The following is a 14,213-nucleotide window of genomic DNA, read 5'->3' as shown; positions in this document are numbered from 1 at the left end:
TTTAAATTATTCTCTGCTTATAAGGCCAAGATTGAGTTTGATTGATTAACTAATCGGTCTTCACATTGAAACAATATATATTAATCAATCACTGGATCTTGATCAATAGGATTTTATTTGGTTTGAGGGTCATACTGGGATAGAATGGGCTCCCCTCTTGCCCCAATAGCTCCAGGGACTTTTTAACGATTAAAACCTCCGATGGATGAAAGAATAAACCGTGTTATATTTTTCAAAAAGGAATTTTAAATACAAATCACTAGAACCTAATAAATAGACTCTGTGGATTGAAAACTCAAAAAGAAGTGGAACGGAAGAGTTCTACTCCATCTCTAATTCTAAATATTGGAAAAAAAAAAAAAAACGAAAAGAGTTACATTGTATTTGAGTTTTGTTTGATTTTGTTGATCCCTTTTTTGGCTGGTTTTCTCTCCTTGTATATTTTAAGAGTTTAATCACTCCATCACCCACGCCATTTGCTCACTTTTCCCATGAAGTGATACCTCCAATATGTTGTCACCACCTGTCCCATTAGTACCCACCTTTCATGAACGTGTCTTAATCGTCCTTGTGTGCTGGCATTGCATTATATGTGGGTAATGGATCAATGCGATCAACCCGCGTTTTCCTTTTGTACCCAATATTGCCCCTGCCACATCATCAGGTGCATATTTTTGAATTTCGGTGCCAACAGCCCCAAGTGGCACTTACGTGGTTATAAATTTCTCTCTCTCTCTCTCTCTCTCTCTCTCTAGATCCCTTTGCTTATGAGGCCATGACTAAGATTGATTGATTAACTAATTTATCACCAAATTGGAACCATACAGTAATCAATCACTTGATCTCGAACAAGAAGTTAGTATGTGGTTTGAGGATCAATTGACTTGTCAGTTAAGCCATATTTACTCCACAGTTTGCTCTAAGATGCATGAATTTGGCCTTTGTTTAATTCACATACTTTGCCTGATAATATAGATAATACCTGTTCATCTTATCAAATAGTGAGGTATGAAATTAGATAACCAATCCAATGTATAATATCGTACTTGTATGATAAAATTAACACAGAGGGGAATTTGTTATTCATTGTTTTTATATAGATTTAATCCAATCAACAACATCGATATATGTTTATCCTATGTCATTATCGTAGATGAAGATCACAAATGGATTATATTTTAAGGAACATACCCTAAAGCAAAAAATTTTATATGTAAAATTGAATTACGGGATCAATCTTCATCGACTCTGATTTGATTTAGATTGGAATTGATGAGGAATTAATCGAAACACTAGAAAATGAAATCAAGAAGAAGAAGAAAATATTGTCACAAATTTATTTATTTTTTGGAGTTTCTTAGTCTTGTAGGTCTAGCTACAGAGGTAAGTTTTAATGATTTTACTGTTTTAAAAAGGAGAAAAAAAATATTATAAATGAATATTAAAGAGCATTTGCAGATAATTCAAAAAATAAGTTATGGGACTCCACATTAATCAGAATAGAGTTACTGAGGAGTCAGCTTATCCATCAAAACTAAAGCGATCCAACTGGGCCCAAGCACTATTTTAGGCCCATACTCAATAAGTGAGGCTTATAGCTTCACAAAGTCAGGCCAAATCATAGTTAATAAGTTTGGGAACAATAATAATTTGAGAACATATACATACAATAATTAAATGGACCATATGACATAAGGAAATGGAGTGTTTGGGTGAATCAGGTTGGTTTTGATTTTAGGTTTATGATTTTTAATATATTTTTTTAAATGTATATACTAATATTAGTCACGTATTATACGTGTTTAATACATTGATAATAACAAATGCGTATCAATCCGGATTATTGAATCTATGTGGTAAAAACATTTTTTTTTTTCTAAAGAAACGTTGGGATATGCGTATTATACACACATTTAGTATGGATCAATCAGTTTCACCATGATGGTGGATTAGTTGAAAAGTCAACAGATTTCATTAAACAGCTATAAATACAAGGCTAGTGATTATTAATACTGGAGTGGGATCCGAAACTTTAATTTGCTAATCAGTGGGGAATAATACCTTTTAAAAATTGGTTTGACAAGATCACATCCACAGTCGAAAACAGGGCTGAAACAGGTTGGGTTGGCCCCGGGTTATTTAAAACCCTAGCCCAACCTTGAATCCCCTTAGCTGGGCCCATCTTGGCCCGCTCTTGACTTAAGGCCTAAAAAATCTAATCTTGGCTTTGAGTCATGGTTGGACTAGGCTGACGGCTGACCTTGATTGGAACCGACCATGGGAAGGGGAGGGGAGATGCATGGACTGGGCTGGGCTGAGCTAACAAGAAAACCATCAATTTTACATAAAATAATACCCTAATAAAATATATTATATCATTTATTATCTTCATATATAAGGAGAGGGTTCCTTGAGAGCTAGTGTGACCCCTGCAACAGCATAGGGCCAATGAGAATGCACATGAAAGCATCAACAAGTGTAGAATTTTCACCTTTCACGAGGGGTGGGCCCACACTCTATGACATATTATGAGGAAGGGTTTTCTCCACTACTATTGTGCAATTTCGAGCCTTGAAGGGAGGGTATTAAGGGAAAACACTGAAGGTTTTGTTTGGTTGCAAGGGGAATGCAAATTTTTTATATAAAATGGAATTTTTTTCTCAGAAAAAATAAATTTAGATGTTTGACTGCAAGGGAAATGTATTTTACATGTGAAAAAAATTTCACTTAACCATTAAAATTTCTCTTTCTATTTCCCCACCAAAATAGGAAGAAAAAAAAAAACCATACTCTCATGATCTCTCTCTCTCTCTCTCTCTCTCTCACGCAACTCATTGGGTTTGTTTTGACCAAAAGACTTTGGGTTTGAGCATTACTGACCTGTTGGGTTTGTTTTGAACAAAAGACTTTTGGAATGGGCTTTTCAATCATTATCACTTGTGATCTATTATTGTTTTCTTTGTGATCATCTTTTATATCATTTTAAGTATTTATTTATGCTGCATTCATTTGATATATAGAATGAAATGGTTTATTTTGGTTAGTGATAGAACATAGCATTTGATGACATTTGGTTTGATTTGATATAGACCTTGAATGACCTGATTCACATAACCAATATAAATTTTGAGGAGCTGGGTAGGTTATGGATTGAAAAGTACTCTCCCCCCCCCCCTATATTTTGAAGAGTTTGGTTGGATTATTAGTTTTTTAAAATTTTACATCTATTTTACATCCAACCAAACAACTATGGTAAATTAATTTCACTTCACTTCTATTGTAACCAAACGATTCAAAAGGGAAAAAAAAGTCGCTTCACTTCCCTTCCTATTTCCCTTGCAACCAAAAGCAGCCGAAATGAAAAGGGAGGGGAATATAAGAACTTTTGTATTAGCAATCTGAGTCTTAAAAGGGTGCCTCCTTGCAATTTCAATTTTAGCTGGTGGTGTGAAAATCCTTTACCCATATATTATGTGACAAAATGTGTCTAATATTTTACAATATTACTTAAAACAGGGTATGATTGGGAATGGCTGGCTCAGTTCGATGCCTTAACTCTTGCCCAACCCAACCCTGACTCAAGGCCAAAAATTTCCAGTCATGACCCACCCTCAAGGCCAAGGTGTCTCAGGCTAGGCCTTTTCGGGAGAAGGTTCCTAAAAGGCCAGGGGCCACAACCACTTAGGGAACCCTCTCCCTGGTTTTATTCGTTTATTTATTTATGGCAGAGGGTTCCCTAAGAGGTTGTGTGGTGCATGGGCCAATGTTTCCTAGTAAGATGTAAATGGATAGTCAAAATTCGAATTTAAATTCACATCTGTATTTTGTCAAAAGGTATTCAGAAAATAATTATCAGATCTAATTAATAATCAATTAATGATTTTGAGAGTTATTAAAGTTTAGACAGATTATATAGCGAATGAAGAAAATAGCTAAGACAACTAAAAATGATGGATGGGGGAGGAAGGTCCTGATTTAAGGATATCAGTATTTGTCAGAAACTATCCAAATCTGATCACATCTGATCGAAATTCAATATGTATTCGATCCATTTACAACCTTTTATTTCTACGTGCAAGAGCCACAGTCTTTTTAGACCTTTTTTCCCTTTTATTTATTTATTCATGCAAGGGACCACTAAGAGCAAAGGACCCACACTCACACAGGGTAACGGGGCTTCATGAGTCGAGCAAACGATACACAAGGGACTTGGTTGGGGCCGGTTTGGTTTCGGTTTGTCTTCGGTTTCGTAAATCGATTTGTAACGGTTGGTTTTGGTTTTTGGTCCAGTTTGGATTCGACTTTCCATACAAATGTATACAACACTATGCAAATTTTGATTTTTTTAATGAATTTTGGACTGTTTCGGTTTCTTACCGGTTTGGTTTCAGTTTCGGTTTGGGTTCCATAAGAGACAGGGAAAAGATACTGCATGGTTCACGATGATATGAATGGGACTTTATCTGCTGACCAAGATCACTATTCTAAAGGGATAAGTGCCAACCTCCAGCCCTGTTTACGACTGAGTGATTTTGCTGTTAGTGATTCATCCTCCAGATTAATGGCCGTTTTGGGTGGGATTCGGTTTCGAAAAAAAGTTTCATACAAAATCCTGCAATAAATGGGTTGTGCGTGGGTTGTTGTTGTTCTTATCAAAAAATTCAAAAAAGAAAAAAGGGTTGGCTTTTTCATCGCCAGAAGGATCCAAGAGGTAGAGGGTTAAAGATGGGAAGAAGGTTAAATGAGCAACAGGGTGGGATGACTATGAAGAAGTCGATAGAGATTTGTTAATTAATTATTTTTGGCATATTTCGTCACTTCCACCAACTGGGTTGGGTACATAAGAGAGAGAGAGAGAGAGAGAGAGAGAGAGAGAGAGATGGTAGTTTTGGATGATCGATCTTTTTCAGGGAAGAAAAGAAGCATAGAAACAATGAAGGAGAGCGATTCCTGCTCTGTTCTTAATGATAATGGTTCCTCTGTAATCGAGCACAAGGCATATGCTAGAGTTGGACTCCTTGGAAACCCTAGTGATGTTTACTTTGGTAGGACCATCTCCTTTACCCTTGGGAATTTCTTTGCTTCCGTTCGGTTGGAGCCTTCTGATGATCTCGTCATTCGTCCTCACTCTCACCATGATTTCGTTAAATTTCAATCCTTGAATCAAATGGTATGCTTTCTCTCTCTGAGCTAGTAAAGAAATTGATTACCCTATGGTTATGCATTTCAATAAGCTAATTTAACTTGGGGGTCGTGTTGTTTCTCTCTGCTATTCAATAATTTTCTGTCTGATGTGGGCTTTAGGTGATCCAATTGAATTTTATATTTCTCTTGAGTCTCTGATCCGGTTTCCCTTCAATATCTTACAGAACTAAATCATAATTTGAACATATAATGGTTTTTGTTGTAAAGCAATCGATATTGTGAGAGAAACAGGAGCTAAAGATGGATAAAATTGGGCAAAACCAGTTCTTATTCCAGCTATTCTTTAAGCATGCAATTCTATCATGAATGTCATTTTCTGTTTGCAGTTTCTTTTAAATTGTTCACTTTATTCATCATGCCATTCTTCATCTTGCAGGCGGATCGGCTACAAAATGAAGGTTATTATGGAGGGGTGCGCCTACTTATGGCGATTTGTAAGGTTTTTTACAATTATTGTAAAGACAATGGTATTGATCTTAGTAGTGAGAATTTCACGCTCTCTTATGATACCAATATTCCTCGTCAGGTAAAGCTATACATCAATGCTGGTGCTTATTTTTTTTCTTTTTTGGGTGGGGTGGGAGGGGGTGGTGTTGAAAACAATTCTGAACTGAAAAAAGAGTGTTAGTGCCATATGCTTACTTATGAAAAGTCTGTGCTTCAGTATCGTTATTATATACTGCAGAGGATCATATTTTGAGAAATGTTATGAACTGCAATGATAGGTATGGTAGGATGTTTTTATGAAGGTGGATTCTATGGAAAGGAACAACTTATTTCAACATCTATGACTATGATGTGACTGCATTGTTTTCTTTTGAGGGGATATATAACATAAATATACTGATTATGTGAGGACTGGAAGATTGTTTCCCTTTTTCCAAAAGCCTCAGCTTGCACCTAGGTTTGCTAATGAATCCGTAAAAGCTTGCACATCTGTAACATATTGATGTATGAGAGAAGACATTGGTCATCCTCTAAGCAAAAACGTGGCCTCATCCCTTGTCTTGTGCTTCCAAGAACACTCAATGACTTACTATAATTCTCATGAAATTCTTATTGAAGATCTGTAGTTGTTGCAGAATAGCCTTATTGTCTGATTCATTAACCTATTGGTTCTGAGGATATTTTAATATTCTATTTCTTTCTTATGTTTTATTTTAGGCAACCAAAGGCTAAATAAAACCTGGGCATTCCCTTCAGCAACTTTTGCCTCTGACAAAAAATCATCCCAGACCATCTCATTGTCCCCCCCTCCTTGTGCTTTTGATAGATTGAAAAAAGCTATTAGTAGTGATTCTTGGTGGTCCAAAAGGTTTATTGGAACCTGTCATCAAGAACAGTAGCACTAGTAGCAAATTGACACTCTGCTCTATTGACCTCTTTGAAAGCATAGTTATCTTGTATAGGCTGTGCAGTGAGGTGGTTTCTGTATAGGAGTGCTTCTGAATTTTAAGATCATGGTTCTGGGCCAGCTTTTCTGTGAGCTTTGGGCTCAGGATACTTACCTATTGGCAACTCAATCAAATGATACTGTTTTTGAAACTTTATCAGTAGTGGATGCGATAACATGTTTCTCTCTCTTTTGGAATTTAGTATAGGTCTTTCGGTATAAATTATTGTTTACCATTTGGAGTGCCAATTAAAATTAGAATTTAGATGATGTATCTATCCAATTGGATAGATATATCTCTTCTTAACTGTGCTTGTTGAAACCACTAGTATTTCTAGTCCTGTTTCAGCAGTTTGCTTTTTGCACATTGCAAAGCATGCCCCCTTTCTCATATTTTAAATGGATGTTTATCTTCCTTTTTTTTTTACTGATGTAGATTTGATTTGATGATCCGTGGCACTTGTAATTTATATATTTTTTAACCGTATGGATCATTTTTAATAGCATCTATGGTTTTTGTTCTATTTTAGGTCAATATTTTGTCACAGGAAGTCATGTGAGTACCTTTATTATTCATTCTCCATCAAATGGATGAAGTATGGCTCACCGTTTTCGTACTCCAGACAGGACTTTCAGGTTCCAGTGCTATTGTATGTGCTGCCCTCAACTGCCTCCTCGACTTCTATAAAGTCCGGTACCAGGTTAAAGTTGAGATCAGGCCTAACCTTATTCTTAATGCAGAGAAGGAGCTTGGAATTGTTGCTGGCCTTCAAGACCGGGTTGCCCAGGTCTATGGAGGACTTGTTTACATGGTACAAAATATTTTAGTTTTGATTCCGACAATTGAGATTAAGTTTTGCTTTCCCAATATCAATTTCAACATGATATCTTGCAGGATTTTAGCAAGGAATATATGGATGACTTGGGGCATGGCATGTATACACGCATGGATATCAATGTTCTTCCTCCTCTCCATCTCATTTATGCTGAAAATCCAAGTGATTCTGGGAAGGTTTGGCTTCTTTTATTGTCTTCCTTATCTCTCTTCTTCACTTCTTGTTCATAACTAGGCTTGCATATGTTTTGGATGTTCTTATGGTTAATCTTTGCACTTTTCTATTTGCACTTTTAACACTTAACCAGAAAGATAGTCACTGAAAAAGAAAATGTTCTGGAATTTTAAACATCATCATCACAGAAGTTTGTGGTTTCTGCATCACACATCAAGGAGTGCTTGTGTTGGGAATTGGGCAAGCTAAAAATCCTGCCTATCTATCAATGTTGCATGATGCAACATTTGTGGGGAGAGATGCAATGTTTGATCTTCTAGATTGAAGAGTGACTTCAGAAAATTCTCCTAATCTTCCTATTATAAGAATTATAATTGTCATGAACATTATTGGAACTATGATATTGGCTCTAAGAATCTGGATAGTGCATGGTTCCAATTATCACTTTGTTCCTCCAAATGGAGGGTGGTGAGGGTGAAGATGCTTCTTTTTTTTCTCTCTTGGTAACATTTCTTCATTTTCTTGTATAACCTACGTTAATTTTCCATTTTGAGATTGATTCTTCTTATGATACTTGTCAATGCAGGTACACAGTACCGTTCGTAAAAGATGGCTTGCAGGTGATGAGCTAATAATATCGTCGATGAGAGAAGTTGCTAACATAGCTTTAGAAGGTCGTACAGCATTAATTGAAAAGGACTACACCAGACTTGCAGAGCTTATGAACCGTAATTTTGATTTTCGAAGGTAAAGAAGTTCTATATATTCACAAGTTTATGGTATATATAAACATTAGTTACCATCAATTAGCATCAATCTACGATGAGGCCAGCTACACTCATGTTGAGTTGATCCAAAGTCTTGGTTGGTGGACCTCAAAGGATTTCTGCAATACAAACTTTCATTGATTTCTAGATTCATTATCCAAATTGGTTTCTTTGATTGAGCTAAGCTACAATGAAGTCCATGATCGATCTGCCTTTGATGAATCTTATATGTGCTTCATAAATTTTTTTCCCCCCATTCCCCCCCTGCACCCTTCTCTATTGATTTATGTTCTCTTTGGTATTCATGTTTACTAAATGCCTTTTTGTTGGTAACACAGGCAGATGTTTGGAGATGACGCTCTTGGTTCTATGAATATAGAGATGGTGGAAGTAGCCAGAAGTGTGGGAGCTGCATCGAAATTTACAGGGAGTGGAGGAGCAGTAATTGCATTTTGTCCAGAAGGACCTTCGCAAGTGAAGCTTCTTGAAGATGCTTGCCAAGAGGCTGGCTTTGTTGTTCAGCCAGCAATAGTTGTTCCTTCTTTTTTAAATGATGTTGATCTCAAAACCCTGTCTTCTTAATGTAGAGATGTACTAGAGGTAACGGTATCTGATGGCTGGTGATTTTATCCTTAAAATACTCATCTAGTTTGTTAATGGTCCTTAGGTATGCAGTTCCTTGATATTTGATTAATTTGTTCTTAATTTGATGCAATAATGATGTAGGTGGTCCAATTTCATATCTATGTCTGTTAGACTTATTATTGCAGGACCTAAACTGTTGATACAATTATGGAACTGTGCTCCTACATCGATGTCGATCCACATCCAAAGCTCGTGATGATTGTCTAATTATTCTGCGTTTTGATCTACTGCAGGAATAGCCATAGCAGTTATCCTGTGTTGAAAAGAAACTATGTGAGGGGTGACAGCAAGGGTGGCTAGGAAGAGGGAGGGATAAGTTGGTATTAATTTGGGTCTTTGGTTGTAGGGAAGGCCCTTTGGCTTTTCCTTTTGGCCATGTTGGACAATGATCGACAAATCTGATTTACAAGGAGTATGAGTAAGTTTTCCTTCACTTATAGAGAAGGAGAAAAATCCCTTCTTCGTATAGGAGTATTGTCTCATCATTACACACTCACCCCCTATTTGCGGATTCAAAACTCCCCCATCTCTGATGGATTCCCATGGTACATAAATATGTTGAAAGGAATTCCTCCTTCACCATGGCTGAACTGAATCTCAATCCAAAGTATATAAAGTATCAAAGATACCCATAAAACTGGGTGGCTAGGTGGGGAAGTTCCTGATCCTCCTGGGTGATTGAATGGTAGGCGTGTAGGACTAGGACCAAACTAAAAACAAGCCTGCTTCTGGTTGAACCTGGTTTTATATGCGATACATTCCAGTTCTGGACAGATATTACAATCTTTAACACTGATCATTCTTCTCCATGTTATACCATTTATTATTATTTACTCTATTGGCATAAGCAGTTAATTCAGATCCTCTTCCTGACAGACTGATTGTACCTATTATTTGTTTTATCTGGTCTGCGACTCTGTATCCTGTTCTGTTGCTGTCAATGTAAGAATGCTATAAAGACATCATAGAAAAGGAAAAAAAAAAAAAAGATCTAAGAGGTAGAGAAGAAACAATTGTGTAAAAGCAATCATATAAAATTGGGGTAACAATGGAGATGGGAAGAAGAAAAGACCCAACATAGTCATGGTCTGTCAAGTTACATTTGCTTCTACACAGTATATGGTGATGCCACTTCTCTTGAAATCATAGAAGGAACTCAGGCAAAGAGAAAGATGAGTTAAGGGTTAGTGGACTAAACCCAGTCTTTATAAGAGCTAGCAGAAGGTTTGCTGAATTTCATTTGCCAGTTCTTCAGCACTAAGTTCACATTCAATTCCAATCTATTCGAAGTCCAAACAAACAGTACAATTTCATTAGCTTTAAAGAGGGAAAAAGCAAAGATGTCATATTAGAAAACAAGAACTTAAGATGATGCAGAAAAGAATGAAAATTGCAAAAAAATAATCGCACAATACTAAAGGATTTATGTGGTTCGGCAAGATTGCCTACTTCCATGATGAAATGAGATTTACTTCATTATCAATGGAGAATAGGGTTATAACTGTTTGTCTTCACTGTTTTCTCATATTGATTACAGAGAAATAACCCTCACTACAAGTTTATAGTGAAACCCTATATAGGTAATTTACCGAAATACCCATATAGCACTAAAAAGAATTAGCCAACAATGAAAGTGAAGGAATACAAAACATCATACCAAACATCCTAATTAACAGAAAGATTTGATTCATAGAGAGGAAGAAGGATCTGAAAGATGAGTGGTAAGAAGTTCAGATAGTGATGATACCTTAATGGTGAAGGAGTTGAGCATGGTGTCATCCACTGTGTTGATGCTTACATGGAGAATCTCAAGGGCAAGGCCTTCCAATGCAGCCACTATCTTCACAGCCTGGCCAGGAATCCTAGGGGATATAGTCTTTAACAGAACATTAGGCCCTGAAAACTTCACCTCCACTTCTGCAATGGTGGATTTCGAGTTTGCGGCTAACTCATTCATATTATCAAGAGAGGAGGAAGGAGAGGATTTGGGTAAGTAAGGGCTGCCAGGTTGAGGGGTCCTTGGGCTTATGGGTAAGCTCAATCTAGGACTTAGAGGTGAAGGTGATGGCTTTCGTGGACTCAGTGGTGAGGGTCTTGGACCAACTGAAACAAGCCTTGGGCTTAGAACTTCACTATAAACTTTCCTTTGCTTCTTTGCTTCCAGTGACTGTAGAATTTGCTGCAACTCATCGATGTAATCCACCACTCCTCCTATTATTGATGCTTGATCTACCTGTTCAGTTTATACAAATTATATAAATGAAGCTTAAGTAAGAGATGCAAGTGATGCCCTTCTTTGTTTGGAAGAAGAGGAGGATCTGAACAAAATAGATGAAACAGAAGAAATCCGAGTGAATGGAAAAGAAAGACTTTCACTTTAAAGAGACATCCTATTAAAAGAGTCGTTTAAAAAAATTCTTATCTAGATGAAAATCCAAAATATTCAACACTTGAAATACTTAAAGAAGATAAAAGACAATTTCTTGATTTCCATTCTATGTGGATATAAAAATGGTGCATTCAAGCTTTATGAACAACATTACCACTCAACCTTAGAAGAAATTCTTGCTGTAAAGAGAGGAATTGAAAAATTACTCGTTTGAGGTAGAAGGAAGGCACAAGGGAGCGTAAGAGCAAGAGGTTCTTGTTCATTTGCTTTCTTCGGTTCCTCTCCACCGTTATGTGGAACATTCTTTGTTGCCCATTTGGGTTGGAGTCCGGATTCTCTTCCCACATAGGGATAGTCTCCATATGGGATCCACCATTCATGGGGTGTAGGCTGTTGGTTACTGCTTTCTCTATCACCAGCCTTGATAGCTTTTGCCTCTTGTGAGCATGGGATGCTTCTGCCTGTTCTCCGGCTTCTTTGGGGCTGAGGAGAACAGTAGTTTCATCAAGGGAAGTAAGAGAATCAAAGTCTGAGGCATTCTCAAGGGTCTCTAAGATGGTGAAGAGATCAACAGGGGAGGCAGCTCTGGTGAGCTGGTTTGGGTCTCCGAACTCAGATTCGTCGAAAAGGTTAGGAAATCTGCCATCATCCTCACCCATGTTTTGGGGGAGGAAAAGGAAGAGGGAAGACTTGAGGAGGAGGAAAAGCTCAAAAACACATGAAGAGGTTAGATAGTGAGAGCCATAAAAACAGATAGCCAGAAAAGGAGAGGAAAGCTGCTGTGAAAGTGACTAAACTATCTCCATCACATCATTATCATTTTCTTCTCTTTCTTTGCTTTTAATAGTCACTGTTACATGCAACGGATTTCATGGAGGTTTTGGAGCAGAGCGGTTTTGAGAGGGAAGAATCTGTAGAAACTGAACAAAAAGACCAAAAAATGAATGGGCTCTGCACAAGTTTATATGCAAACCATAGGCAAAGGAAGGGTATTATATCCCTCTCAATGTCTCAAGTTATAAACCGCCAAGGAATTGTGTCATTATTCATTGGTTCCCGACTAGAATCCAGTCATCATAAATTCTAGTGGTGATATCATTTATTGGGAAAAGGATCCCGGGCATGCATACAAATGGTATAGGAGGAAAAAAATTGACTGCTGTCTAGGTTGCAAATTCTAAAATAGCATATTCTTACTCGCAGCCAAAGAAATAGAATCTTTCACCTTTTCCTTTGGGTCACACGTCTCCACCTTAGTTTTATCTATAAAGTAATAAAAAAGGGGACCTCCCTCTTGTTCCCCCTAGTATCCCCTTTTCTTGGATTGTTTCCTCTTGTTGGGGTTCAGATAGCCCTAGCGTTGTCTGGATAGGGTCTCTTCCCTTGGTCAGCTTATGCCGCTTTGTATTTGTTTTTTATTTTTATTATATTTCCATATAAACCCCCTCCCCCCCCCCCAAAAAAAAAAAAAAAGGAAGGAAAATTCTCCCATTAAAACCTGAACAATTTTGGGATAGATTTCCCAATAGGTCTAGAATCGAAAGCCCAATAAGAAACTGGATAGAACTAGCACCACTAGGACCTGTTTAATATGCCTAATCTTTCCTTTGTTAGTCACGTGGCGCCTATGCCAGACATACGGGGGTGAATTGAAATGATTGTCCTGCCACCCATAAAATCGAAAAATTCCACATAGTTGTTACCCTAATCTTGTTAGTGATATGGCCACATTGGCCTCACCCTAACATTACGTTTTGGTTATATCTCGTACAAGAAGGGATGTGGAGAGAAAATAGGGGAGGACGATTCCTGATTGACTGGGTTGCCGATACTCCCCAACGGTTACAAAATAAGTCTATAAAAGATAGACTTAGGAACAAAATAGGAGTCAATCACTGCGGAGCCTTAAATCGCCCAATACCTAAAATTCATCATAACTGCTATTTCTCTCTCTCTCTCTCTCTCTCTCTCTCTCTCTCTCTCTCTCTCTCATCAGATCTTCACTTCGGCAGCATCGAAGTGCTTCTCACTCTCCCGACTCAAGTAATCCGGAGTTGAATCACCACAGGATGCGAGAGTGAAGGCAGGGGACTCCCTGTTTAGTTTCACCTAGTCGTCACCAACAGTGAAAAAAGGGCTGCAAATTCTTTATGGGAGAGAAGCAAGGAGGGAATGAAGATCTCACGACTCTAAAACCAGTGTTGAAACGATGCATACGTGATGAGCAGCTGCCGAAGTGAAGATCCGATTACCCATTGCAATGTCAAAAAGGAGAAGACCGAGAGAGAGAAAATAGCAGTTATGATGTATTTAGATATTGGGCGATTTAGGGCTCCAGTGATTGACTCCTATTATGTTCCAAAGTCTATTTTTTAAAGACTTTCTTTGTTACCGTTGGAGAGTATCGGCAACCCAGTCAATCAGGAATCACCCCTTATTTTCTCTCCACATCCCTTCTTGTACGGGATATAATAAAAAAGTAACGTTAGGGTGAGACCAACGTGGCCATACCACTAACAAATCCTCCACTCCTTGTGAAATCAAATCTCATTTATGTGGATGACCCTATGTGTGCTCTCATTACCCCCGTGCTAGTGCAAGGGTCATGTGACCGGACAACAATATCTTGCCCTCATTTTTATTTTTAAATGGCAAGCCCTGCCTGCATGCGCAACCATTGTGGTAGCACGCAGGCCAATGAGAGGCATGTGGGGGGCAGCATGGTTTTTTTTTTTTTTTTATACCCAAGCAGGCAGGGTTCTTTTCTCCTTTCTTAATATATATATACAAGGATTCCACAAAAA

At 37.8% G+C, this 14,213-nt stretch overlaps 2 protein-coding genes across 2 annotated transcripts; one reads left to right on the top strand and one right to left on the bottom strand.

Annotated features, from left to right (window-relative positions):
- Window positions 1-4,472: 4,472 nt before the first annotated feature.
- Window positions 4,473-9,117, top strand: LOC122062104 (glucuronokinase 1-like). The gene is made up of 6 exons (XM_042625758.1): window positions 4,473-5,170; window positions 5,582-5,731; window positions 7,222-7,410; window positions 7,494-7,610; window positions 8,195-8,355; window positions 8,714-9,117. The coding sequence occupies exons 1-6, from the start codon at window positions 4,880-4,882 to the stop codon at window positions 8,955-8,957; spliced, it is 1,152 nt and encodes a 383-aa protein (XP_042481692.1). The 5' UTR covers window positions 4,473-4,879; the 3' UTR covers window positions 8,958-9,117.
- A 916-nt stretch (window positions 9,118-10,033) lies between these two features.
- Window positions 10,034-12,316, bottom strand: LOC122062105 (transcription factor SPEECHLESS-like). Its single transcript, XM_042625759.1, has 3 exons — window positions 11,616-12,316; window positions 10,768-11,253; window positions 10,034-10,300 (listed from the first exon to the last, which is right to left on the bottom strand). The coding sequence occupies exons 1-3, from the start codon at window positions 12,066-12,068 to the stop codon at window positions 10,235-10,237; spliced, it is 1,005 nt and encodes a 334-aa protein (XP_042481693.1). The 5' UTR covers window positions 12,069-12,316; the 3' UTR covers window positions 10,034-10,234.
- Window positions 12,317-14,213: the final 1,897 nt, after the last annotated feature.

The sequence above is a fragment of the Macadamia integrifolia genome, chromosome 14 (genome assembly GCF_013358625.1).
Source record: "Macadamia integrifolia cultivar HAES 741 chromosome 14, SCU_Mint_v3, whole genome shotgun sequence".
Taxonomy (NCBI): Eukaryota; Viridiplantae; Streptophyta; class Magnoliopsida; order Proteales; family Proteaceae; genus Macadamia; species Macadamia integrifolia.
The sequence above is the reverse complement of the archived record's forward strand: the minus strand, read 5'-3'. Positions and strand labels throughout refer to the sequence as shown.